This window comes from Rhinopithecus roxellana, chromosome 12 (assembly GCF_007565055.1).
Source record: "Rhinopithecus roxellana isolate Shanxi Qingling chromosome 12, ASM756505v1, whole genome shotgun sequence".
Lineage (NCBI taxonomy): Eukaryota > Metazoa > Chordata > Mammalia > Primates > Cercopithecidae > Rhinopithecus > Rhinopithecus roxellana.
This window is the reverse complement of record NC_044560.1, coordinates 48,805,482-48,832,994: the sequence shown is the minus strand read 5'-3', so window position 1 is coordinate 48,832,994 and position 27,513 is coordinate 48,805,482. Positions and strand designations below refer to the sequence as shown.

Genomic DNA, 27,513 nt, shown 5'->3' with positions numbered 1-27,513 from the left:
TTAGAGGTACAATCTTATACTCTGAAAATAGTTTTACCTCTTCCTTTCTAAATAATATGCCTATACTTTCTTTCTCTTATTTAATTGCATTGGCAAATACCTCCAGCATAATATTAAAAGCCAGTGGAGACAGTGAGCACTCTTAACTTCTTCCAAACAGAAATGAGAAAGTCTCTAGTGTTTTCCCATTAAATTAGATGTTGGCTTTGAGCCAATATACAGAGAAAGACATTTGCAAACAAAAATGAACAAGCAACAATTCTTACTCTCAGTGGTCTTATAGACTTGTGGAAGGAGACAGATAAGGAAACAGTTTATTTTAATAGTATGGCAACATCTACTGTAGAAGTATGCACAGATTCACTTGGAAATACATTAGGAAAGGCATTTACCTCAGTCTTGGAAATCAGACCGTAATGCTTCTTGATAGAGCTGCTATCTAAGTTAAGGCACTTATATGATTAGAAGTTAATGAAATAAAGATGGAGGGAAGAGAATTTTACCCATAAAGAATAGCTTGGGCAAAGGATTTGAGGTGAAAGGGAACAGAACTCTATTTATGGAATAGAATTTCAGTTAATGAGATGTGGGGATGAAAGTGAAATAGAGAATAGACAGTTGAGCTAGAATGCTAAGTCAAGGAGTTTAAATTTTATACTAGGGAAATTGGGATTTAACAAGGGAATTTAAGTGTTTTAAACAGAGGGTATATCTGATCAAGTGGTTCTTCCTAAAAGAGGTAACATATATATCCCTGCCCCATTCATGTTGTGCTTGGCCATGTGGTTTGCTTTGGCTAATGGGATGTTAGTGGATATGACACAAGCAAAAAACAAAGACTTAAAATGTACTTGTGTAATTGAGTTTGTTGCCTTAAAATGTTTCCATCACTATGAGAAGGACATGCCCTGAGGAGCTCACTGGATTCAGAACAAGAAAGCACAGAGCAGACCTGAATCAAATCCAGTTTAGAGCCAAGCCCAGCCCAACCCAACTGAGATAAATAAAAGCTGCCTAAGCTCATATCTGTAGATGTGAGCATAAATGATTATTGTTATAAACCACTCAGTTGTGGTGTGATTTGTTACGCAGCAATATTTATCACAATAGCTGACCAATACATTGAGAGACTTTTAAAGACAGAAAAGTCAATTTGAAGATAATTAAAATCTCCCTGGTGAGACAAAATGGTGGTCTGATTATGGTGATGACAAAGGAAATAAAAGAAAGAGAAGGTTTTGAGAGACACAAAGGAGGTAGAATTTAAAGGACTCTGTGATTGGTTGGATATCAGGGTTAAGGAGAGAGAGGAGGAAAATATGTTCAGGTTTCTTGCTGGTGCAATTGAGAGAGGAGTGAGACCATTCTGTGAGACACAGACCACCAGAAGTACAAGATCAAAGGCTCTGCTTTGAACTTGCTGAATCTGAGCTGCAAATGCACAGCCAAGCAGAAATGTCCTTGACATCTGTCTATTCGTCTATAAAATAAAGATAACATCATGTGCCTTTACCTACCTTGCGGGGCTATTGTGGAGAATGAACAAGGGAAAACACACAAAAGAGCTTTGAAAAGAAACCTTCCCAATCAACTGTGATAATTATTAAAATTAAAGCACTAACACTTTCATTTTCATACTGCCAGATGCAAAAAGCACACTGCAATTTTATTTTTGAAACTGTGCTACTGAGTTTGTTACTAGTCACACATTCTTTTTTATTCTTCTGAGAGAAGGCAGAGCCGAAAATTCTGAGAAATTATATAAACAATATGTATTTTTTTCAAAAATGTACCCGTATAAAGCGGAATTTAGAGGCAAAAAGATCCTAGGACTAGGGGTCAGAAGAGCCAAGCTCTTTTCTTGTGAGACCTTGGAGCATTTAAGCTCTCTGGTCCTCTCATTCTTCCTTTGTGAAAGGAAGGTTTGTACTTGTTTATTTCTAAGATATCTCACTGTTCTTATATATACAAAATGAAGGATTCTCTTAACATCTTCAGTTTTACTTACTTCCTACCAATGAGACTCTTCGAACTTACTCTGTGATTTGGAAAAGAGTTTCACACTTGCTCGTCCTCACGCATGTTAGCTCAGTCTTTATCAGCAACTTCTCTTTTGGAGCAAATTCAGCTGGTCCAGATTGCCTGTTACGTCCCAGGCAGGAAAGCTTATTTTCATCTATGTGTGAGTGATAAGGATCTAGAAGGAGTTCTGATTGGTGTGCTTTTGTAACTGCGGCAGGATTCCATTTACCACTTAGTCAAGCTGGTAATGAGGGTCTCTGTACCAGGCAACTGTGGCTGCCATCTGGCAGGCCAGCACCACACGCCCGCCCGGCAGACAGAACCAATTAGTCGGTCCCCACACCTCCCACAAGGCCTTCCTTGTTTGGTGGCTGGGTGTTAGCCCCCGCTGAGCCTCCCACCAGAAACCCTGTTGGGTTCTGGGAGGGGAGGGGCAAATTTTCTCCCTGTACGACAGAGCTAGCAAACAATCCAGATCATGGAGGTTAAGAACAGCTTACCTAATGAACATATTACCTATGGTAATGGCAAATGCAGAGTCCATGGCAGGAATGAGCAGCTTGATGTATTAGGAGGACTGTCAAGAAACAGATGTCTATATATGAGAGAAAAACTAAAATGGCTTAAGTGCCCATAAGGCGTTTGTTAAGTGAACTGTGTTGTATTTCTATAAAGGAATGTATACAGTTTGGTGACTAAGGACCTAGAACCTGGGCTTGAATTGTGGGTCTGCCACTTCTCAGTTCTATGACTTTAGCAAGGCACTTGACCTCTCTGTGTCTCAGCTCCCTTAACCATGAACTAAAGATAATAAGAGTTCCTACCTCACTGGGTGCTTGGGAAAAATAAATTAGTTAATATCTGTAAAGAGCTCAGAATGCTGCCTGGCACATAGTAAATGCTATCCATCTAGGTGTTAGTTCTGAGTACAACTCTCACAGAACCATTAAAGATGATGCGTAGGATGATTTTTTTCATGCCAAAGAGAGAATTTTTGATATGAAGTGAATCAAGCAGGATAATAAAGAGTATATATAATGACTCCCATTCTATATCTCTATGCATGAAGGAAAAAAGAGGAAGAAAGGAAAAGAAAACCACTAGTTTTCTTTAGTTGATATTTTTCTTCTTATTTATATTCTCCTTCTGTTTTTCAAAAATTGCTACATGATTATGCTATGATTTATAATTAGAAAGATCAATAAAAATTTAAGTAAAGAAAAAAAGAAAACCTAGACAAACATCTTATCTGCACACTTATGAGTCACTTTATCCTTTCTGAGTGTTGGTTTTATCATCTATGCCATGGTGGTAGAAATAACAACGGCATCTACCTCACAGGGTTAATTTCAAAGAGTAAATAATAAAATTTACCTGGAAGCATCAGTCAATAATAAAGTCTTTTATAGCCACAATATTATTACCAAGGCCATTCTTGGGGAGCAAAACCAATAAATATATTAATGCCAGATTCTAAATTAGGTTAAAAAATTCAGAGGTCTTTGATAATTCAAATGGATTATATCACCTCTGCAGATTCACTATCTTTTGCTGTAACCAAGGCCTAAATTCAAGGACTCAGCCAAACTGGAGACTAAGAGGCTTGAGTGATGGCTCAATCTGTGTCACTCATGTTTTGGGAAGGTCACTTTCATTTCTGGTCTTCAGTGTTCAACTAGACCTTGCAGAGTATAGCCTGAGGTCCATAGATAGGCTGTTAACCACTCCAAAATTTGATCCTTTGCATGGTTCTTATGAGCAGAAGATCCCAAATCCATAGGCATTCATTTTCTCATGTGACTAAAGACTAGCTGGTAGCTCAGTGATTTAGAAAGGGCTATTAAAATTACAAACTAAAAATAGTTATGTTAGAGTGTACTGCAAACTCTAATTCAGTATTTTACTAAAATATCTGGCTGTCACTTAATGCTTGGCAGCATTGCAAAACTCCTACTTTATGTATCTGTTTAATTGCAATTTCAGCAATTTTGGAAATGGTACTTTGTTATCAATGAATCATTAGTTTTGTCTTGATTTAGATCCAGTTTTCAATTGCTGCTTTACTTGCTTTTTAATTACAAATTACTAATCATATAGATTCATCACCATCAAGTTAGTTTGTTATGAATTGTTTAGTTGATTGTTAACAGAGTGCAGTGATATATATTTCTATCAACAGAGTTTGGGGCCTATAATTTTTTTTGTAATTAGACATTGTTGCATTGGAATTTTAAAATAAATTATCTCTTTTTGTAATGTAAAAGCAGACAGACTCTTACCCTCCAACATGCCCCAACTTTGCATGTATAGTAACAATACTGAGTATCGCTGAGCTAACCACAGGTGGAATAGGTTGACTAACTCCATTGGTTGTCATGACCAACTTCATTGGTGATCATGACCAACTCTGTTGGTGGTCAGCAAAGATACAATATACAAAATGACCTTGAAATTCATTTTCAGATTGAAAAAAATTGATTCCTATTTCTATCTCGTGCAAAATATATTAATGAACATTTGTACAGTGTGTTTTTGTGTCAACCTATGTTTTTATCTATATTTTCCTAACAAATTATCAAGATAAACTTGGGTATTTTTTGTTACTCACTTTGCCATCCAGGAATCTGCTACTGTGTGCCCCCGTTAGTAGTTTCTGGTTGTTTTCTGATTTCTGGTTGTTCTCTGCGTGCTTGTTCTCTTTCACATCATCTGGATTATAATTGGTTTGCTGATCAGTGAAGTTAATGGGAGCTGGGGGGTCTCTGCTCATCTGCCTTGCATTATCAGTCATTGGTTTCTGGCGCATTGTTTGGGTTTCTGTTTTCAAATTCTCATTCTCCTTGCTGTGAAGAAAGAATTTTATACTTTGTTACTCACAGGCAGACTCTTCATAGGCAAGGCTGGCGTAAGAACAGAAGGTGTGATTGGTGTTGTAAACAGTGGTAACTCAGCACAGTGGAATGTGGAAGCATAAACGTTGGTTATTTGTCTATGCATAGCTGACCATAGAGAGAACCTGTTATTAATATTACCTTTGCAGGCTTTATCTGTTTCCTTCCCCTCTTCCTCATACTCATAATCTATCCATCTGCTCCCAAACCCTTACTGTAAGCAATGACCAGTATGAAAAATGAACCCTAAAGGTTATCACATTTCTTACTTGTAAATGTAACAGGTATTTTCAGCCTTAGAAAAGAAAGTCAAAACAGTTTGTCAGCTCCAGTTCTGCTCTATGCCTCTCCCCTTGAGACTTCCTTTTCTCCTGGGGGCCTTTCATTTAAGTTTAACATTAAACAGAGAAAAGAAAGAAAAAAAATCTGTAGGATGATTCAAGGAAATTCAAATAACAACTAAAATTAAAGGTTCAACCTTGTTTAATAACTAAAAAGTCCTCACGCCTGTAATCCCAGCATTTTGGGAGGCTGAGGGAGGTGGATCATGAGGTCAGGAGTTCGAGACCAACTTGGCCAATATGGTGAAACCCCGTCTCTACCAAAAATACAAAAATTAGCTGGATGTGGTGGTATGCACCGATAGTCCCAGCTGCTTGGCAGGCTGAGGCAGAAGAATCAGTTGAACTCAGGAGGCAGAGGTTGCAGTGAGCCAAGATCACGCCACTGCAGTCCAGCCTGGGTGACACGTCTCTAAAAAAATAAAAAATAAAAAAATAACTAAAAGTCTTACGAATCAAAACAGTAACAAGGTACCATTTTAAACATAGAAGACAGATATAATTCTTACAGTGGGTGACCTGAAAAAATATATTAAGAGTCAAGAAACTGAACAATTTTAAAGCATGTGTATTAAAACATTGTAGAACAATTTTAAAGCATGTGTATTGAGGAGAAAAATGCAAAAAAAAAAAAAAAAAGAAAGAAAACTCTAAATATTGAGTAATAGGTGGATGCATTTACTATTTCATTCTTTGCTTATGATAGAGTATATGAAGTCATTAAAATAATTATGAATAATTTAATGATACAAGTAAATGTCCACTTATAAAAGTAAGTGAATATATGATTGTCTCAACTGTGTAAAATGCATGTATATAATGTGTGTGCCTATTCAATCTAGAAAACAATGTGCCGGAAGTTAACAGTATCTCTGGGTGGTAGAACTCAGGGTATTACATTACACTCTATTATACTATATCATGTCATATTATACTTTATAGTATTACTGTTCTAAATTTTCTACATAAGAAAATACTATTTTATAATCAGAAAAAATAAGTTTCAAAGTAGCTATGCCTTGTATCTTCATGGCATTCTATAAATTCTAGCTGTTATTTATAGATACAGTGGAAAAGATCCATTTACAAGCATATCATGTTATGTAAATATAATATTCATTGATTTAAATAATACTTGTTGAACTCCAATACTTGTTGATTTGACTAAGACCAAACCATGGGCAATAATTTGAATGTATGTGTGTATTTTTATAGTCATCCTCTTGGTGGTGGTAGCACAAGAAGAAGGCCTAGGAAAGAACTCTGATGGATACCTACATTTAAAGAGGAAAGATGAGCCTTAAAAAGAGCTTTAAAAAATTCCCAGTAAAGTAGAAGGGAAATCAGGAGACTAGAAGGAAGACTTGGTAGAAAAGCAAGAGGATGTTTCCGGAGACAGGACAACAGTATTAAATGCTGCTGAGAAAGGAAATTTCTGAAAAGGGTCCATTGGGTTAGCCATAAGGATGTATTCAGGAATCTTGGTATGGGGAGTTTCAATGAGGTAATGTAGGTGGATGCTAGACTGAAGTGGATTGAAGAAAGAGGGGGGACAAGCAATGTAGACAGGAAGTATAAAGACCTCTCTGAAGAAGTTTGGCTGCGAGAAGGGAGAAAGACGGGGTGATGATTGATGTGGAATACAGGGTTTCAGATAAGACTGTTATTATCATGTTCAAAGATGTTAGGGAGTTTAACCTGTTGAAACACCAATGGTGAATAGCCAGTTGAACTGCAGAAAGGAGAGTGCATCATTGATGATATAAGATGAACCTTGACAAAGGGAAATGGAAGTCATTGAGAGAACAGAGGCAGAAGGGAAACCTCAGGGTAAGATTGTAGAAAAATAGGTAAGGATATAGGCAAATTAGTACATTTGATGACAACAGGTTGATTAAATTGCTGACAGCTTGAATTTTCTCTCTGATAACAAGGTATGGTTACCTTGGGTCTCATGGGGGAAGTGATGGAGTGGAAAGTCTGAATTAAGGGCAGATGGTTTGGGGCAGCTGCTATGAAGAGTAGAAGAAGGATAATCAGAAAAATAAGACAGGTTGGCTGGGCCAACTGAGTGGCCAGTTAAGGTTAAAGACCATTGATTTTTGTGAAATCAATTTGAGAGGATGAGTGGCATTTCACCCAGTAGTCCTCACGGACATGTAGAGAAGGCAGACAGTGAGGCTTACACAGAACTGGAGCTTTGCCAGACAAACACACACAAATGATAATAGTGCAAGACAGGAGTATGAGAAGGAGAGTGTATATTTGACAAATGTTTTTTGCAATGAGAGAAGACATATATGTTCCCTGCCTTCAAGAAATTTAAATTTCATTTGGTTGTCCAAAAATAACACAAACAATAAAGCTAACAACTGGTAAAACTAGATTCTAGAAATCAGAATAGTGATTACCTTTGAGGGGAGATGTATAGCCCAGAAGAAAGCATAACGGGGATTCTGTGATTCTGGTACTATTTTGTTTCTTGATCTGGGTGTTTGTTGCATGAGTATATCATGTTTGTGAAAATTCAGTGAGTGGTAGACTTATGATGTATACTTTTATGTAAATATAGGTATGTTGTATTTCTATAAAGTATTAAATTGGTATAAAATTTACGTAAGTAATATGAAACATATCCACTTAGCATATAAATGAATGTCAAATGAACATTATGAAGATTCAGTACTATTTGAAGTTCATAAGAAACGAATAACTATAGTTTGCAATGGTTACAAAAATAATATTATTGCTGAACATTTAATGTGACAGCCACACTATACTTATTTATATATATTAGATTATATATTTCTTAAATCAACCCTATCGTCAGGCGTTCCTATTATTCTTATTTTAGGATGAAGAAATTAAGGCCAGGAAAGTTGATATGATTGGCCTAATTCTATTTACATGGCTTTTGAGTAGTGGAGCCAGGATTTAAACCTGTCTACTTCATTGCACAGACTCAGATCCTATTGGCAGTAGAGTCAGAGGAAGGTCCATGGAAGTTTGTGATTATGTGAGGAGCTGAAAGTACAGGAGCAGCTAACCAAAGTAGGAAATGCAGGATTTGAAGGCAAAAATGGTCATTGGGCAGGGTAGTTAACTCTTTTGGATAAAGGCAGGGACAATGGATTATCTTTGCTTTAATTATCTTCGAGATCCTTTTGTGGGCAGTGTCAGGACAGAATTGCTTGAGAAATGTAAAATGTATCTGCCTGTCTTTTAAAACAGTTCCTGTAGATGTAAAACCAAAAATAACATGTTAAATCTGTTTCAAGTAAAAGCTGTATTTTTTTTAAAAAAACATAGCACTTTGAAAATTATCAAGAAAATGACTCTCTAGCTGAGAAACGGCGTGTGTCTGTGGTTAGCACAAACAATTTGTCAACACGCATTGGTTGTTATGTTGTTCACAAACTCACAGTTCTTTCTCCTAGGCTTGTGTACTATCTACCCATATTACTGAAAATAGACATTTGCCATTTCAAAAGAAGGAAAAAAACCAAAAACCAAAAAACAAAAAACACCATCAATACTATCTTGGAAGCAAGACACAGCTAGCTTCCGCGTATGTACTTCTGACCTCAGCTGCTGCTCTGGGGGTGCCGTGAAGAGTTTAGTGTCATCCAGGAATGAGAGCAATTAGAGAGGATTACTGTGTTGCTGGATGATAAATAAATGAGGAGAAAACTGTTCAATCGTTCCCTCTCTCACCGGGCTCTTTTTGCAAACCAGCCCATTAGAGTCACCCTCCATTAGAGCACAGAGTCTCAGGGTTAGAAAGAAACATTGCAAAGGCGTCTAGTAGCATCCTCTGCCCAAAGCAAGGTAGGGATCCCCCGCTGGCCCCACCTCCCATATAACTCCAGCTCACCAGATCTCACATTTGATTTGGATTACACCCCTGCCGAGAACATAAAATCTCAAATGAAGGACCCAGGGGGCTCAGCAAAAGGTCACCAGATGCCATCTTAAAGGTCTGCCAGCCTTGGCAGCGACTCAGTGCCACCGATTTCCAACTGTGCGCCATCTAACAGGCCCTAAACCCTCTGGAGAAGACAGCCTAGAGTGTGCCAACACAGTGAATGGGGATCTAATTTCAGTAAATGAAAGTGTGTTCTTATTTGTAAGTAATAAGAGATAATCAAGACAACCAGACTTTTCTCTTTTTAAAAAGACAATAAAAAATAAAATCGGAGATGGGAGGGGAGTACAGCTGAAAAAGCTCACCAAACTCCACAGGGAAGCTGAAATGCGAAGCCTGTGCTAATGTAGCTAATGTTATTGTGTCGAAGTATGAAGGTTTTTTGTTTATTTCCTTTTTTTATGTCATGGAGCCATACCATGTAATATTATCATGGAAATTTAGTCTTCGAAAAGATCATAAAAATACTTTCATTCAACTCTTGAACTCGTACTTGAATCATTTCTTTATCAATGTAATTATTTTAGCTAATATGTTCTATCTAAATGCTTACGTGTCAGTCACCACACATAAATTCTTTCATGTTGTGTGACTTTGGGAATATCTGATTTTCAGGTTCTCAGCTGCAAGATGAGAAAAAATAATCCTTATCAAGATAAAATGTATAAAATATTGAGCACCCAGCCCAGTGTTCCTTCCCCGGCCCTTGACAAATAGTAATTCTATGTTAATCATAAATTAAAGTGCTAGCTCCTTTATACACACACTCCTCATCACTAAGGTACAAAGGGATGCTTCTTTCTCTGGACTCCCAAAACTTCCTTTATTGACAGACAAAACTGAAGTTCAAAAGTCAAGGTTTTGTAGTAGACAGGAACTGAAGAAAATCTATTTAAATAGATAAAAGAGATATAATTAATGCAATCTATCTGACCACCTCATTATTTACCAATCACAGTAAATACAAATTTGATAAATCACCCTGCCTTTAAAAAACAAATATTAAGTAGTATTAAAAATCTGTTCTGATAAAGCAGGATTCTTCTCAATCACATTCCTTAATTTTACAGAAAAAAACCAAACAACCCAAACATTGTTGCATCATGATGTCCTCAGGTGGATTACACCTGAGAGCTTTATAGACAGTGCAGCTTTGCCAGTCTGGAGCCAATGTTTATTGGCTAAAATGTAAATCTTGGAACCAGTCTTTAATGACTGGAAATTTAATGTCTTTTGCACTTGCATTCTCTCCTGTTTTGCTTTTGCAAGTCTAAGCAAAATGACTGTGCAACTGCCTGGCCTCTTCACCAATGATCTCTGTGCTGTAGGGCACAGTTTCTGAGCCAGGTCTTCTATCCATACTCTGAGAGGATGCAGCATAAACAGTTCTCTCTCTGCATCACGTCTGGATTCATCCACATGGTCTATGGGAATGAGGAGCAATCATTATTGCTATGTTATTTTGTTTAATCAGGTTGAACTAAATCAGGAATATATAAAAAGATGATGGATTTTTAAAAATACTCTATCAATATAAATTTGTTTTAATATTTATATTGTTTTATATAAATTTATATATATTTTATATAAATATAATATTTATATTTGTTTTAAAATTTGATAAATAAGTATCAAAATCTTAGCTGGCAAAACTAAAGGTGGCCAAATATTTTATCTCTTTACAAAAAGCTTCCATATACACACACGAGAAGTTTTATTTTGTTTTTAAAACAAAGATTGATTGTAATCAACCTTTCTAACCTCTTAAAATTTTTTTTTTCAATTGACAAAATAACGCAGATATCTTTACAGGCCAGTACTTCTATCTCTACACCAACATTTGAAATGTCTAATGGTGTTTCATTATATAGATATACAAGAGTTTATTTAACTTGTCCTATATTGTTAAACATTAATTTGGTTTCCAAATTTTTATTAATTTAAATGTTGCTGCTCTGCTGGAGATGTTTCTTTGGCACCTATATCCTCACCATCCTTCTCAACCCCAGAAAATTGATCTCTGTGGACTTACTTTATCAACAGTGCCCATGAGGCCAGGCAGAGTGGCTCACGCTTACAATCTCATACTTTGGGAGGCCTAGGTAAGAAGACCACTTGAAGCCAGGAGCTCCAGACCAGCCTGGACAACATGGCCAGACCCTATCTACCAAAATAAAAAAATAAAAAAAAATTAGCCGGGCATTGTGGTGCACACCTGTAGTTCTAGCTACTTGGGAAGCTGAGGCAGGAGAATTGGTTGAGCCCAGAAGTTCCAGGCTGCAATGAGCTATGATCCCTCCATTGTATTCCAGCCTGGGTGATGGACAGAGATCCTGTCTCTAAGAAAAGCAGTGCCTATGTCTTATGATACTGAGTGGTTTGGGCCAATGGGTAGCCCTGGCAGGAGGAGGTTCCCTCCCTGAAAGGTTGACTCAGGCTACCTGTGTCTCTTGGCCAAAAGTCACCACTTTTCTCAAGATGGCCCGAGCTGCAGAATGCTATCTTTTCTTGGTTTCGGTAACATTCTGCTCCTCTCCTCTCTTCAGACCTAAGGCTCCTACCAACTTTGTGGCTGCTAGCCCATGATTCCTGCACCACACCTTGCAGTTCTCTTAATCTCAGCATACATTTTTGTAATTACTCCTTTAAAACTAAAGCCATCCTGGTTTGAGTGTATAATCTGTTTCCTATTGAGACCCAGACACAACACACATTTTTGTGTAAATCTTTGAAACCAAATCATTACACCCATCCATAATCATTTCCACAGAACTGATTCATAGATACAGATCTTATGCCAAAGGACATATACTTTTAAGGCTTTCAATAAGTATACTTTAAAAAACACAGTATCATATGAGTATTTTCTCTAAACACCTGCTAGCACTGGGTATCTCCATTATAAAACATTCCTAATTTGATTTGTAAAAAATAATATCTCATTACTGTTTACATTTCTTTTATTATCATGCATGTCAAATATACACCCACATATCTGTTGTTCCTTTTTATTTCTTCTATTTCCTGTCTAGGTCTATTGCCAATTATTGAAATGAGGCTGTTCATCTTTTTCCCATCGATTTGGAAAAGCTCTTTATGCATTTAGGAGTTACTTATTTTTCTGTCACATGTGTTGTAAACAGTATTTTGTTTTTCACTTTGACTTTGTATTGTATTTTTTAAAATATATAGAATTCAAATGGCAAAAATAACTGTTACTTCATAGTCTCAATATTTGGGATCAATAGGCACTTGTAAGTTTTCTAAAACATTTATTTAATGTTTGCTCACATAATGCCCTGTACTCTTATTTACAGACTTATGACTAGAACAACAGTATGTTCTGCTTCTTTATACGTCTCACAGTGCCTAAAATAAACACACAAACAAATGACAACAAATAAAAATTATTCCAGGATATTAATACAGAAGCAGTTTAATGCAGTGAAAAGGGCTTAATAGAAGTATGATTTTAGCCTACTGCTTTATCATTTTGAACTTGTAAAAATGGAGATAAGTATCTTCTGTGATGTTATTGTTCAGTTTTAATGAGAGATTGAGTTCATAGATATTCAGCTATTGTGTAGATTGTCTAGTGAGAAAAGTAATAAACAAAGATAAGGCTTATTGATCAGTTGTTTCTAAAAAATAATAAATGGGATACTTGAATTTTTCAATCACAAAATTTATCCATACTTTATGTATGGACTATAATTAGTGCTTCCATCTCCTGCCTGGATTATCATAACTCTTTAAATGTTTTCTCTCTTTTTATTAGTGTCACTCCCAAGTTACTCACCACTTAACAGACAGAAGCAGCCTTTAGAAAATAGTAATACAATGTGAGCAGCATTGCTCTCAATTTTCCAGTGGTTTCCCATTCTACATGGAACAAAATCCAAAGTTCCTACTATGGTCCTACTGGCTTCTCTGCCCTTATTTCCTGCTCCTCTCCCCGTTCCCCACTGTGCTCCACAAACAATGGCTTTCCTGCTCTTTCTTAAACATACCAACGGGCTTTATTCTGACTATTCTCTCTCCTTAGAATGCTCTTTCTTCAGATATTTGCATGATTTACTTTCTCTGTAAGTCTGTGGAGTCACTAGGATGTAGGTGAATACCTGTGTATCACTTGGTGCAGGCTGGACCTCAGTGGCAGGAAAGCAGCAGGTACATGGGTTTCCTGATCCTGAGCACTGTGCTCCTGCTGAGGGATGGTATTCTAGTTTTTAAGAGTATATTCTAGTTTTAAGAGATGGCCAATACTGAGTGTCAACTTGATTGGATTGAAGAATGCAAATTATTGATCTTGGGTGTGTCTGTGAGGGTGTTTGGTCAAAGGAGATTAACATTTGAGTCAGTGGGCTGGGAGAGGCAGACCCACCCTTGATCTGGGTGGGTACCATCTAATCAGCTGCCAGTGCAGCTGGAATATAAAGCAGGCAGAAAAAACTCTAGACTGGCCTGGCCTCTCAGCCTACATCTTTCTCCCATGCTGGATGCTTCCTGCCATCCAACATCAAAGTCCAAGTTATTCAGTTTTGGGACTCAGACTGTGGCTCTCCTTGCTCTTCAGCTTGCAGATGGCCTATTGTGGGACCCTGTGATCATATGAATTAATAAACTCCCCTTTATATATAATAGGATATATATATAATATATATATATATATAACTAATAGGACATATATGATATATAGATATATATTATATATATAGATATAGATACATATCCTATTTGTTCTGCCCCCTAGAGAACCCTGACTAATACAATGAGGCAAGCATGAGGCAACCTTATACAAAAAGAAGAAAAAATTGCTTGGGCTCCAGGCAGTCAAGTTAGGTGCCATCGGTTTGTAGCAGTAAATGAGAATGTCAGATGCCCAATAATGGGCAAACTTGAGACCTGTGAATAGTTGCAGACTCTTTTTCTTGAGCAGGGGAGGGAAGAAGATACTACCAACTTTATGGAGAGTTTAAATCTGGTAGAGCCATACCCACGCGGACGAAGGCTGGGCTAGTCTTAGCTCACCGATAGCTAACCTGGGATAATTCTCATTGCATAATTCTAGCTGTTTATCTCCACACAGTCTCAGTTCAAATGTCTCTTGCTCAGAGACAGCTTCTGGGACCTTTAAGAGCTGATAGATCCTCATGTTCCTTTATTTTTCCTTATTGCACTATGCCTACATGAACAATCATTGTTCATCTGTCTATCTTGTGTTTCCCATCACTAGAACTTTAGGTACACTTCTGTGTCTCCATGGCTTGGCACTCAGTAGGTGCTCAGTTAATATTTGTGCAAAGGAAGTTGATGGAATTCCCTATATACATTAATTTCTAAAACTGTTAACGTTAACACTTAAAGAAGTTTAAGACAAGTCACAAAGAATTTGTTATTATAAAGGGTTTCGGGCGATTCAAAAATGACAGAATATGAGCTTTAGGAGAGTCACGTGGGAAAATACCAGAACTTTGCATATCTTGGGTGTAAATATCAATGCAAATTACAGGCATACCTCAGAGATTTCTGGTTTGGTTCCAGAGTGCTGCAATAAAGCAAATATCACAATAAAGTGATTCACATATTTTTTTGGTTTGCCGGTGCACATAAAAGTCATGTTTACACTATACTGTAGTCTATTATGTTTGCAATAGCATTGTCTAAAAAACAATGCACATACCTTAGTTAAAAATACTTTATTGCTAAAATATGCTGATAATCATCTGTGAGCCTTTAGCAAGTCCTCATCTTTTTGCTTGTGGAGGGGCTTGCCTCGATGATGCCTGCTGACTAATGAGGATGGTAGTTGCTGTAGGTTGCAGTAGTTGTGCAATTTCTTTAGACAACAATAAAGTTTTCTGCATCCATTGATTCATCATTTTACAAAAGATTTCTCTGTAGCATATGATGCTGTTTGATAGCATTTTACCCACAGGGAACCTTCTTTCAAAATTGGAATCAATCCTCTCAATTACTGCCACTGCTTTATCAACTAAGTTTATATGATATTCTAAATCCTTTGTTGTCAATTCAACAATGCTGACAGCATCTTCACCTGGAGAGTTGATTCTATCTCAAAAAACCACTTTCTTTACTCATCTGTAAGGAGCAACTCCTCATCTACTCAAGTTTTATCATGAGATTGCAGAAATTCAGTCACATCTTTAGGCTTCACTTCTAATTCTAGTTCTCTTATTATTTTCACCCCACCTGCAGTGATTCCTCCACTGAAGTCTTGGAACCCTCAAAGTCATTCATGAGAGTTGGAATCAACTTATTCCAAACTCTTCTTAATGTTGCTATTTTGACATCCTCCCATGAATCACAAATGTTCTTTTTTTAATTATACTTTAAGTTCTGGGATACATGTGCAGAATGTGTAGGTTTGTTACATAGATATACATGTGCCACGGTGGTTTGCTGCACTCATCAACCCATCACCTACATTAGGTATTTTTACTAATGTTAACTCTCCCCTTCCCCCCGCCACCACTGACAGGCCCCAGTGTGTGATGTCCCCCTCCCTGTGTCTATGTGTTTTCATTGTTCAACTCCCACTTATGAGTGAGAGCATGTGGTGTTTAGTTTCCTGTTCCTGTGTTAGTTTGCTGAGAATGATGGTTTCCAGCTTCGTCCGTGTCCCTGCAAAGGACATGAACTCATCCTTTTTATGGCTGCATAATATTTCATGCTGCATATGTGCCACATTTTCTTTATCCAGTCTATCATTGATTGGCATTTGGGTTGGTCCCAAGTCTTTGCTACTGTGAACAGTGCTGCAATAAACATACATGTGCATGTATCTTTATAGTAGAATGATTTATAATCCTTTGGGTAGATACCCAGTAATGGGATTGCTGGGTCAGATGGTATTTCTGGTTCTAAATCCTTGAGAAATCACCACACTGTCTTCCACAATGGTTGAACTAATTTACACTCCCCCCCAACAGTATAAAAGCATTCCTATTTCTCCACATCTTCACCAGCATCTGTTGTTTCCCTACTTTTCAATGACTGTCATTCTAACTGGTGTGAGATAGTATCTCGTTGTGGTTTTGACTTGCATTCCTCTAATTACCAGAGATGATGAGCTTTCTTTCATATGTTTGTTGGCCGCATAAATGTCTTCTTTTGAGAAGTGTCTGATCATGTCCTTTGCCCACTTTTTGATGGGATTGTTTTTTTCTTGTAAATTTATTTAAGTCCCTTGTAGATTCCGGATATTAGCCCTTTGTCAGATGGATAGATTGCAAAATTTTTCTCCCATTCTGTAGATTGCCTGTTCACGCTGATGGTAGTTTATTTTGCTGTGCAGAAGCTCTTTAATTTAATTGGATCCCATTTGTCAATTTTGGCTTTTGTTGTAATTATTTTTGGTGTTTTAGTCATGAAGTCTCTACCCACGCCTATGTCCTGAGTGGTATTGCCTAGGTTTTCTTCCAGGGCTTTTATGATTTTATGTTTTACGTTTAATCTTGAATTAATTTCTGTATAAGGTGTAAGGAAGGAGTCCAATTTCCGTTTCCGGCACGTGGCTAGCCAGGTTTCCCAGCACCATCTATTAAGGGAAATCTTTTCCTCATTGCTTGTTTTTGTCAGGTTTGTTGAAGATCAGATGGTTGTAGATGTGTGGTGTTATTTCTGAGACCTCTGTTCTGTTCAATGGATCTTTCATAATGCCCTCTGCTGCCCCAATGTTTAGTGCGCCAGGGTCCCTCCTAAAATGTGGCATCCAGAATGAAGTGTGCAGTACTCTACGGAGTTCTGCGTGGAGTGAGCCTCCACATCTCTCTATCTGAATACCCTTGATTCATGCTAAGCTCAAACACAGGCAATACTGGAACATTTATTCCATATAACCATTTCCATGTACACTTCTCCAAAGATAGCCTTTGCCTATATTTCTCTTCATTTAATCTTGTTGGTTGTAGCTTATTTCCCTGCCAAAGCTTCTTAGCTTTCTGCTACCTATGGGTTTACTGAAACAATTTGTCTATCTTCTTTTGATTGTGTATTAAAAACTGTTGAATAAGAGCAGGGTCACACATACAAATCCTCCCCACCTCCAGAAAGTTGTGTTTATATCAATTGTTCCATCACAACTTGGTGGTGTGTCACCTATCTCAACACTATCCAGTCTAGAGCTCACTGCCTTGTTTCAGGCCTTTGTGAGAAAGATGTGCCCAATGACTCACCAAAATCAACACATACTTTCTTCATCATTCTCTTCATTTGGACTGCAATAATCTTGTCAATGATGAGAATGGAACCAGTTTGGCATAATCTATTTTTAGTTAATGCATACCTCCTCTTGGTGATCATCACTTTCATGTTTTATTTTCACAACTAATTTAATTTTTTGGCCTACAGTTTTGGCAGGGATTGTCCACCAACCTCTGGCTCTGTGGTACTATTACTAGCTTCCATCCCCTTTTTGAAAATGAGAATATTTGTCTCCTATCACATGGCATGTTACTCATCAGGGTTCCATAGTAACATCTGGATGTTATTTTAACAGCATGGGCCTTTAGATTTGGATTTATTTAAAGCTACTAAGTATTATCTTTCTAGATCTTTATTTTTCTTGGTAGCCATGTTACTCTAATTTATTTAATAGGCTTTACCATGTACAAGCTTTTATCCTCTGTGCTAGGGATATAGTTGTGCACATACAATTTACAGTAAAATAGAGAGACAGAAATGCATAGGAAGTTGTAAGCATGTACTATTCCTTATGGGCGTTATAGGAGGCTCCAGGTAGGGCAGGCAAATGTGTGTCTGGTGGTGGCAACATGTCATTAGATTTTATTTTAGAAAGATCACGCTGGCCGTACTTGAGAATGGGGCTTCTCAAACTGGAATGTGTGGAGGAGTCACCTGAAAATTCAGGTTTAAAGTAAGATTCTGACTCAATATATCAGGAAGGGAGCTGAGGTTCTGTTTCTAACAAGTTCCCAGCTGAGACTGGTGCTGGAAATCCATGGACTACACATTCAGGAGCAAAGCTGCAGAGGAGTCAGTTAGAGAGTGTGAAGATTAGAGACAGGGAACTAGGTTGGAAGGCTGTTATAGTGACCTAGGAGGAAGATGATGATGGCACAAATAAAGGGAAACGTATGTCACTCCTTGAAGCCTGCAGATTAATCTGTTTTGCTCTTTTGTGAAAAATATGTATACTAAATATAAGTATTTTTCTTTGATCTGTGAACAATTATACATGTTAACTTAAGGAAAGAGGGAAGGCGAGCTCCATTCCAGTCTTAGTTCTTAATAACCAGCGTGGAACTTCAGGGGCTTGCTTTAAGACCACTGAGGCCTTAGTTATCTCACCTCATCTGTAAAATGGGAGGCTGGTTGTTATGGGTTGAACTGTGGCCCTGCCAAGATTCCTGTGTTGATATTCTACCCCCCATACCTCAGTATATGACCTTATTTGGAAATAGGATTATTACAGATATAATGAGTTGAGATGAGGTCATACTGGATTAGGGTGGGCCCCTAATGTAGTTGACTGATGTCTTTACATAAAGGGGCAATTTAGACACAGATGCAGATGCAGGGAGAAAGCCATGTAAAGCTTGAAGATATGCTGCCACAAGTCAAGGAACTGCCAGAAGCAAGGGAGCACCTAGGACACATAGGTCCTTCCCTAGCACCTTCGTAGGGATCACAGCTCTATGGACACTTTGACTTCAGACCTCTGGCCTCCAGAACTTGAGACCATGAACTTCTGTTGTTCTAAGTCACCTAGTTTGTGGTACACTATTACAGCAGCCCTAGCAAGCTAATATAGTGGGCTGCATCTAAAAGACCACCTTCAGGTCTGACATACTATCCCATCATCAACACATGTCCTGCAGGAAATCTGAGCTAAATGTGGTTATACGAGAAGATTTCTGTTTTTCTATCCATTATTGATCCATGATTTTCTTTTAATTCAAATTTTCATTTTGGAGAAACCTTTCTTTTTTGATATTTACTTACACTTCTTCAGTGGATTTTTATTAATTGATTCAACTTATTCAACCCAAAGAAAACACCCTTCTGGGGCCCTGGTTTATGAGTATAAACACTTTTGGGAAGACAGATTCTGCAGCATGAATGGCATGACAGTGGCGGCACTTTCCTTACCTGAGCAACAAGGAGGCTTTAAGAATTTTTTTTTTAAACATACAAAAATATTTTAGCAATGCACATTACTAATCCTATGTCATCCCAGCAACAGTAACATGAAGTCTATAGGAAACACAGCAAACAAACAAAATACCCGTCTTACTACTTAAAAAACACCAGCTCTTATAGTATAATAGGAGAGATAGAACTGCATATTTTGTTTTACAATTAATTTAGCTGATTTAATGTACTCTTTTATTTTTTGGTTCCTGAAGTTTAGAAAACAAAATGGGGAAAGGCACCTTCCTATAAGATAAAGCTAACTTTTCACTATTTTAAAAATTAAATACTACTCCTTGCTTTCTGTTTAAAAACATACTAAGTTCCATACCCTTGGAAAAAACCAGGGGTTTGGGAGAGAATAAGGCTAAACAAACAACCTAAGGAAGGAACAGAATTAGTAATAATATAGTCTTCCAGGTAGGAGATCTGAGCCAAGTGTCCAAACTAATTCTATTTACTTTTCTTGACAGTGACAGGGATTTGACATATCTCAAAATAATCACTTACCAGATCACAGTGTCTTAGTTTCCTCATCTACAAAACAGACATAAACTGCATCCTAGGCAGAGAATATAAAAAGGATGGCCAGGAGCGGTGGCTCACGCCTGTAATCCCAGCACTTTGGGAGGCCGAGATGGGCGGATCATGAGATCAGGAGATCGAGACCATCCTGGTTAACACGGTGAAACCCCGTCTCTACTAAAATACAAAAAAAAATTGGCCAGGTGTGGTGGCGGGCACCTGTAGTCCTAGCTACTTGGGAGGCTGAGGCAGGAGAATGGCGCGAACCTGGGAGGCGGAGCTTGCAGTGAGCCGCGATCGGTCAGATCGGTCAGCCGCGATCTGACCTAGGCGACAGAGTGAGACCCTGTCTCAAAAAAAAAAAAATAAAATAAAATAAAATATATATATATATATATATATATATATATATATATATATATATATATATATATAAAGAGAATATAAAAGGGACATCAAGCATTTAACAGAAAGATGTTTGATTTTTTGTTACATGTTTTATATCTATAGAAAGACTTCAATAATAATAGCAGAATTGTTTACTAAGTGTGTTATTTATAAGACACTGGAAAGGTGCTTTGCATACTTTTTCTCATTTAATCCTCACAATAACCCTATTACTAGATAGGTGTTGTTTTATCCCCACTTCATATATATAGAATCTAAGGCCAAAGATGTTAATTCATTTCCCAATGTCAAAAGGCAAGAAAGAATCTGACCTAAGATTCAATTTCACACCTCTCAGCTCTGTAGGGATCCCAAATGTATGAATCACATGCTGCAAACCTCAGTTCCTGTGCAGTGGCAGATATTACTAACTGATTATAGCAATCACTTTGGAATCCCTCTAGACCTTACAATACTGATAGTGGGGAAGTAGAACTAATGTGACTTTCTAAAGCCTTATTAAAGCCTGTACTTCATAACAGCAGTCTTAGTGACCTGCATTCAGAGATTTTGATTCAGCAGACCTTGAGCTGATTCCTGAATCTTTATTTTTGAGGACCCTCCTGGTGATTCTGATGATTGCCAGGTTTAGTAAAAATTTCTTCTTGCACCTATGTTCAACGATACCATATCTTTGTATATTTGTTCAGTCTACGAGTTTCTGAAACAGAAGATAGAGCTGAGGAAATAATCTTAGGAAGGAAAAGCAATCTTTGACTAGCTATTACTTATGGAAGGCCTACTATAAGAAAGACAGATCTAGTACTTTCCCTTCTTTTTTTTTTTTTTTTTTTGAGACGGAGTCTCGCTCTGTCGCCCGGGCTGGAGTGCAGTGGCCGGATCTCAGCTCACTGCAAGCTCCGCCTCCCGGGTTTACGCCATTCTCCTGCCTCAGCCTCCCGAGTAGCTGGGACTACAGGCGCCCGCCACCTCGCCTGGCTAGATTTTTGTATTTTTTTTAGTAGAGACGGGGTTTCACCGTGTTAGCCACGATGGTCTCCATCTCCTGACCTCGTGATCCACCCGTCTCGGCCTCCCAAAGTGCTGGGATTACAGGCTTGAGCCACCGCGCCCGGCCTTTCCCTTCTTTTTTGAGCCACTGAAACTCTGCAAGAAAGAGCTAGTCATATTCTTCTGTGCTGAAACATCTAGTGAATATTAGAAATATACGAGTGTCATCTCTTAAATGTGACTGTGATGGGTTTGGAAGAGAAGAAAGAGATCTTAGCCATGATCTGAGAAGCCCAAGCTTAGAAGAGTATCAAATACAAACAGGAGTAAGTGAAAACCTTACAATTTATGATTCTGTATTAATCCTACTCCTTTAATTCACAACAAATTGACTAATAAACCTCCCCCACTCTCCCTAAAATTACTACATGTGGTAGATTACAAGCCCGATGAGAAAAGGCAGCAATGCTCCATTAATATTTATAAATGTCTCAATGCTCATATTTCCCATCTATTTGGAAAATCGGCCCAAGTAATTAAGGAGTATGGGGAATTATAAAGATGAAAAATACTAGGAAAACAGTGCACATGGAAGTTATCAACACGATTTTAACTCTACTGTTGCATCTTAATGACTTCGTTTTCCATGGATGGCATTTTTTTAAGTTTAAATTTCTGGGTGATAAAAAAACAATAAAACTTCATTATCATCCAAGCAACACAGGTATTTTTCAAATATGGACTTACATCTTTGGCTTCTCCACGAGGTATTGAAAGTGTTTACTTCCAATGATTTTCACCATGATCTCAGGCATTGCATTTGATCCATGGGGAGTCTTCCAGGCTGAAGACATGATTCTTTTCAAAATCCCTTCAAATCCTTAGAGGTGAAAATAAGTAAATTGTTCCTCTTGATTTTCCATTAGGGAACTCCATCATCCTTGTCAATAACAACAAGTAATAATAATAGCAGGACAAAGTGTTTCACCTATATTACCTCACTTAACACTCCTAACAAAGGCATGAGAAAGGTATTTTTAATTACTATTATCACTTTTGTTTCACAGTTGAGGAAACAGGCAAAATGTAGCTATATGACTTATTCACATCACATCACCTCACCAGTAATTAGTGGACTTGGGAATTTCACCTAAGAGATCTACTGAGTCATTAGGTGACTCTACCTTCCTGTACTACAAGACATAGGATGGGATTCCAGTGAGGTCAGAGCAGAAACTAGGGCATTAGTGGGACATATCATATGAAGAACCAATATTCAGTTCTGATGTTTAGTTTCTCCATTTATAAGATAAGGATAATTCCGGGTCTGTTCTAGGGACTTGGGGGTGAATCCAAGGAGATAATGCATCTGAAGGGAGACTGAACACAAGAGAGACAGACTTTTGTTGTGATCACTGATCTCTTTCTACAACAATCCAATGAATCTGAAATTGAGCTCCTGCACAAGATAAGCACTGGCTGTTTAAACAGAGTGATGCCAAGGGAAAATCAGAAGCTCAGTAAATCTCGTCACAGCTGAACACTCCCTTTTAGAACCACCCAGAGACTGAAAGCCCTTTAGAAATCATTCTACTCCAAAGGCTCCCTCACAGATTGGAAAACTAAGGCCCAGAGAGGGTGTGTTATTTGACAAAGGTCACAGAGAGAATGAAGGGCAGGATTGTTTCCAGTATTTGGGTCTGATGGCTAGACCAGGGTTCTTCCCAAAAGTCCAATACTAAAGACCTGCTGTGCGACGGCAGCCCCTCATTCCGGGGACCTGCAACCTCTTTGCACCTGTCTGGAATCTTCCAGACTCGGAATTCGTGATCCTCAAGTCCCCTCCCTGCCCAGCAGCTGCGTGTCGGTCCTGAGGTCTTTCCCCGGAGAGAACAGAGAGGGGTGCTTACCGCTAGGGCAGCGTTCCCACCCTGGCGGCTCAGAGTTGCGCGATCCGTGCTTCTCCCCAGGAAGTTGACACTCTCAGACCCTGGAGACAGGACGGGGCGTGGGGACTGAGCCCAGGAATCCAGCCAATCACAGGGCCCGCGTCGCGGGCGGCGCCTCTTCCGCCCTGGTCGCTAAGGACGCAGAAGGCTGTTTCTGGGCGGGGACCAGGTTTTTCTCCACTGCCGCGGCAATGGAGCCAGGCTATGGCTGCAGATGGGTGAAGAGTCTAGGTGTTTTTGATCTGTGCCTTCTCTCTTCTTCAGAGATATACGGGCATCCTTCTCGCCCATCTCGCTCACCTGTGTGGTCACCCTTGTCCTGCCCTTCCTCTGAGGCTTCATTTCCCTTTGTGAGTTTGCACACAGTTGAGATTCGAACACAGGAGGTTCAAATCCAGACGTCTCCACTGCATGGCTTGAGTAAATCCCTTCTTTTCCCTGAGATTGTTTCCTCATCTGTAAAACGGGGCAAAATAATAACAGGGTCCTAACTGGGAGTTGGTGACTAAATTAAATGAAATTGTTGGCCGGGCGCAGGGGTTCACGCCTGTAATCCCAGCACTTTATTAGGCCTAAGTGGGCAGATCACGAGGTCAGGAGATTGAGACCATCCTGGATAACATGGTGAAACCCCATCTCTACTAAAAATACAAAAAATTAGCCGGGCGTGCGCACCTGTAGTCCCAGCTACTTGGGAGGCTGAGGCAGGAAAATTGCTTGAACCTGGGAGATGGACCTTGCAGTGAGCCAAGATGCTACTACTGCACTCCAGCCTGGGGGACAGAGGGAGACTCCGTATCAAACAAACAAACAAAACCAGAATATTATACATTGATAATAATAACGTTGTGTACTATCTCTATGCCAGATCCCTTATGTGAGCTGGATAACTCTCACCTCACAAGTTAATAGTTATAAATAAAATAGTTTTACTTTATTTGAAAGAGAAAAGAAACAAGTTGTGGTATTGATAAATTACTCCAAATCCTACAAAAGCAAGTACAGAGCTAAGATTAGAATATAGATCTGCATATCCTACATTTCCAGTAAGTTGTTATTATGCTAAAATAAACTTCAGCGATAGGCAAAGACACTTTAGATTGACTCCCAAATAGTATTGTTATTTGCATCAACGTAGGCAGCAGCAGCTCTAGCATCCATACCTCTGCCTCCTAACCTCTAGCTGTACTGTGCTTTACAGATAAATGTATCACCCACTGGCACATGCAGCCAGAGATGGACAGCACACTCAGCTCCCCTCTAGGGGCTCATCCTCTAGTGGGTGAGACACATAACCACATTCTACGATATAGAAAGTGCTAAGGGAGCAGAGAAGCAGGGACAGCTCCCTTCTTACTCCTCCCTCCTGGCCTTCACATTGCTTCCAGATCAGTCTTCCCAAGGCCCAACTCTGACAAGTCCCCTCCTCTACCAAACATCTGAAAGATCTCATCAGCCATAGCAGGTGTCTGTGGTTTCAAGACCTTCCACTAACTGACTTCAAGCTAGATCTCTAGCTTGATCTCCCACTACTTCTCCTAGGCCCGTTATGCTGCATCCAACCCAGTTTACTCACTGGCCTGAATCTCCCTTTCATATCTTTGTCTCGGTGCCTTTGTTCACTTTGTTTCCTCTGCCTATAATGCCCCTCCATTTCTCATTGTGTCAGCCTGCCTATCCATTCTTTAAGTTGGATCTCAAATGATATGTGAACTTGGGAATCAGACACCTTGAGTTCAAATCCTTGCCTGCTAGTTCAGTGCAATCTTGGGCAAATCACTTAACATCTTTGTGCTTTAGTTTCCTCTTCCATACAATGAGGATGACTTTTTGTGAATTTTAAGCGAGTTATACAAGAAAGGAACTTAGAACAATGCTTGACATATAATGAACAATATAAATGTTTGCTGTTATTTTGCAAGAAGCCAAACTGGATTCCACAGCTGAAAGTAGCTTCTTAATCTTATATATAACTTGTGGTTTCTCTCTTAGGAAATATGTCTGTCTTTGTCTGAGAGTGTGGTATTTATTTGCTTTGGTTGTCCGGGCTTCTCATGCTATGCTGTAGAGGGTTGAATAATGCCCCTCTCTCAAGATGTCCACCTTTAAATCCCCAGAACCTGTGAATATTATCTTCCATGGCAAAAAGAACTTTACAGATGTGATTAAGTGAAGGAACTCGAGAGGGGAAGATTATCTAAATTTTTCAAATGAGCCCTAAATGTAATCACGAGTGTCTTTATAGGAGGGAAGTGAGAGAGATTTGATGACAGAAGAGGAGGTAAATGTGACAATGGAGGCAAGAGGGTACAGGGATTTGAGGAAGGGATCATGAGCCAATGAATGCAGATGGTCTCTGGAAGCTAGAAAAGGCAAGGAAACTGATTCTACTCAAGACCCCCAGAAGGAATCTATTCTGCTGACCCCTTGACTTTAGCCCAGTGAGACTGATTTTGGACATCTAACATTAAAAAATGTAAGACAATACATTTGTGTGTGGTAATTTATTACATTATCCATGGGAAAATTTAATGTCATGCTATTGAAGGACTCTTCTTTTCTTTTTCTTCCCTATGTTTGTTAAATATCCAGAAGAGTATCTAGATTATAGTGTGTTCTACAAAATTTTTTGAGCAAATGAATGAAGGAGGAGATAACCAAAATTAAATATTAAAATTTCTTTCTAAAAAATACTCTAATGAAAATGGTTCTCGTGGGAGTTTTGTCCACCTAAAACGTTTCCCTATTCTTTCTTTCTGTGAATTGAATGCTTTCTTCGGGAATATCTTTTCCTGTTTAAAGGAGTCCTTGTGGGCATTTTCAATCAAAGTGCTGCTTGATTATACTCTATGGCTTAAAAAGGCCAGAGTTCTTATCAATGACCCTTGAACAACACAGAGGTTAGGGGTGATGACTCCTCATGCAGTTGAAAATTTGCGTGTAACTTTTGACTCCCCCAAAACTTAACTACTTATAGCCTGCTGTTGACTGGAAACCTTACTGATAACATCATAAATTAACACCTATTGTGTATATTTTATATATATATATATATATTATATAATGTATTCTTATAATAAAGTAAGCTAGAGAAAAGAAAATCTTATTAAGAAAATCATAAGAAAGAGAAAATGTATCTACTAAGTGAAAATGATCATCATAAAAGTCTTTATCCTCAACATCTTCACATGAAGTACGCTGAAGAGAAGGAGGAAGAGGAGGGATTGATCTTGCTGTCTTGGAGGTGGCAGAGCTGGGAGAAAATCTGCCTATAAGTGGACCTGCACAGTTCAAACCTGTGTTGTTCAAGGATCATTTGTATACACATATAGGAGGAAAAAAGTTTATATCTGTTAGGATTACTAGACTGCAATTTTTAGGAAGTCAGCCAACAGAGAAAAACAGAGCCAAAAATGGAGCCAGCATGGGGAAGGAGAGGAAAGCAAAGAGCCTGGATCCAGCTATGCCTGAAATTAGAGATTCCAGAACTCTCAAACACACGAGTAATAAACGTCCCTTTTGTTTACAATATTTTGAGATGACTGTCATTAATCTTTACCCAAGGAGACCTGACTAACAGAGAGACTCTTAAACTTCAAGTTATTAAATTTTATCTGTGGGATACAGTTAATTGATTGGATGGCATTTTGAGTTTTCCTATAAATTATTTGATAAAGCTTGAAGGAGCAAATTGGTTTTGACCAAATTAGTTATTCTGCTAAAGACTATCCTTTGATCTCATCTTGACTCTGTAGGTTTTACAAATGCCAACTTGAAACACAGTGGCATTGGTGAGAGGCTTTCTATTGCACAGCTCTTCTACCAGTTTGATGGTATTCAGGTGAAATCTGATCTATTTTTCAGACCTGAGGGAACCTCTGCTGAGTGACCTTGAACAAGTAATTTAACTGTTTTATCTGTAAGGTGGAGAAAATAATAATTACCCTCTAAGATTGTTATCAGGATTAGAGATAATGTACCTGGAGGCCCCTGACATGCAGCAGGCTTATAATAAATTATATTCTTGTTTATAACAATAGCAGCTAATATTTAGTGAATATTTAGTATGTGCCAGACACTGAGTTAAGAACTTTTCATTTAATATCCCATTTCATCTTCATAACAACCTTGTAAAAAAAGACTTAATATTCTCATATCAGCGATGAGGAACCTGAGGCTTAGAGAAGAAAAAGAACTTGCTGAAGGGAATGTAGCTAGGAAAAGTCAGAATCATAATAAAAAATCCAGGTGTGCCTAACTCTGGAAGTAGCCTCTACAGCCCCTCC

General features: G+C 38.4%; 1 protein-coding gene across 2 annotated transcripts in view; it reads right to left on the bottom strand.

Annotated features, from left to right (window-relative positions):
- The window catches only part of C12H1orf87 (chromosome 12 C1orf87 homolog), an 88,563-nt gene extending 65,302 nt beyond the window's left edge, over window positions 1-23,261 (bottom strand). For both annotated transcript variants that reach the window (XM_010370665.2, XM_030913188.1), the window contains exons 1-3: window positions 23,189-23,261; window positions 22,026-22,158; window positions 4,631-4,865 (exon numbers count right to left, since the gene is read on the bottom strand). In XM_010370665.2, the coding sequence (XP_010368967.1) occupies window positions 4,631-4,865; window positions 22,026-22,132 (342 nt within the window). In that variant the 5' untranslated portion in view covers window positions 22,133-22,158; window positions 23,189-23,261. The remainder of the gene's footprint in view (window positions 1-4,630; window positions 4,866-22,025; window positions 22,159-23,188) is intronic.
- Window positions 23,262-27,513: the final 4,252 nt, after the last annotated feature.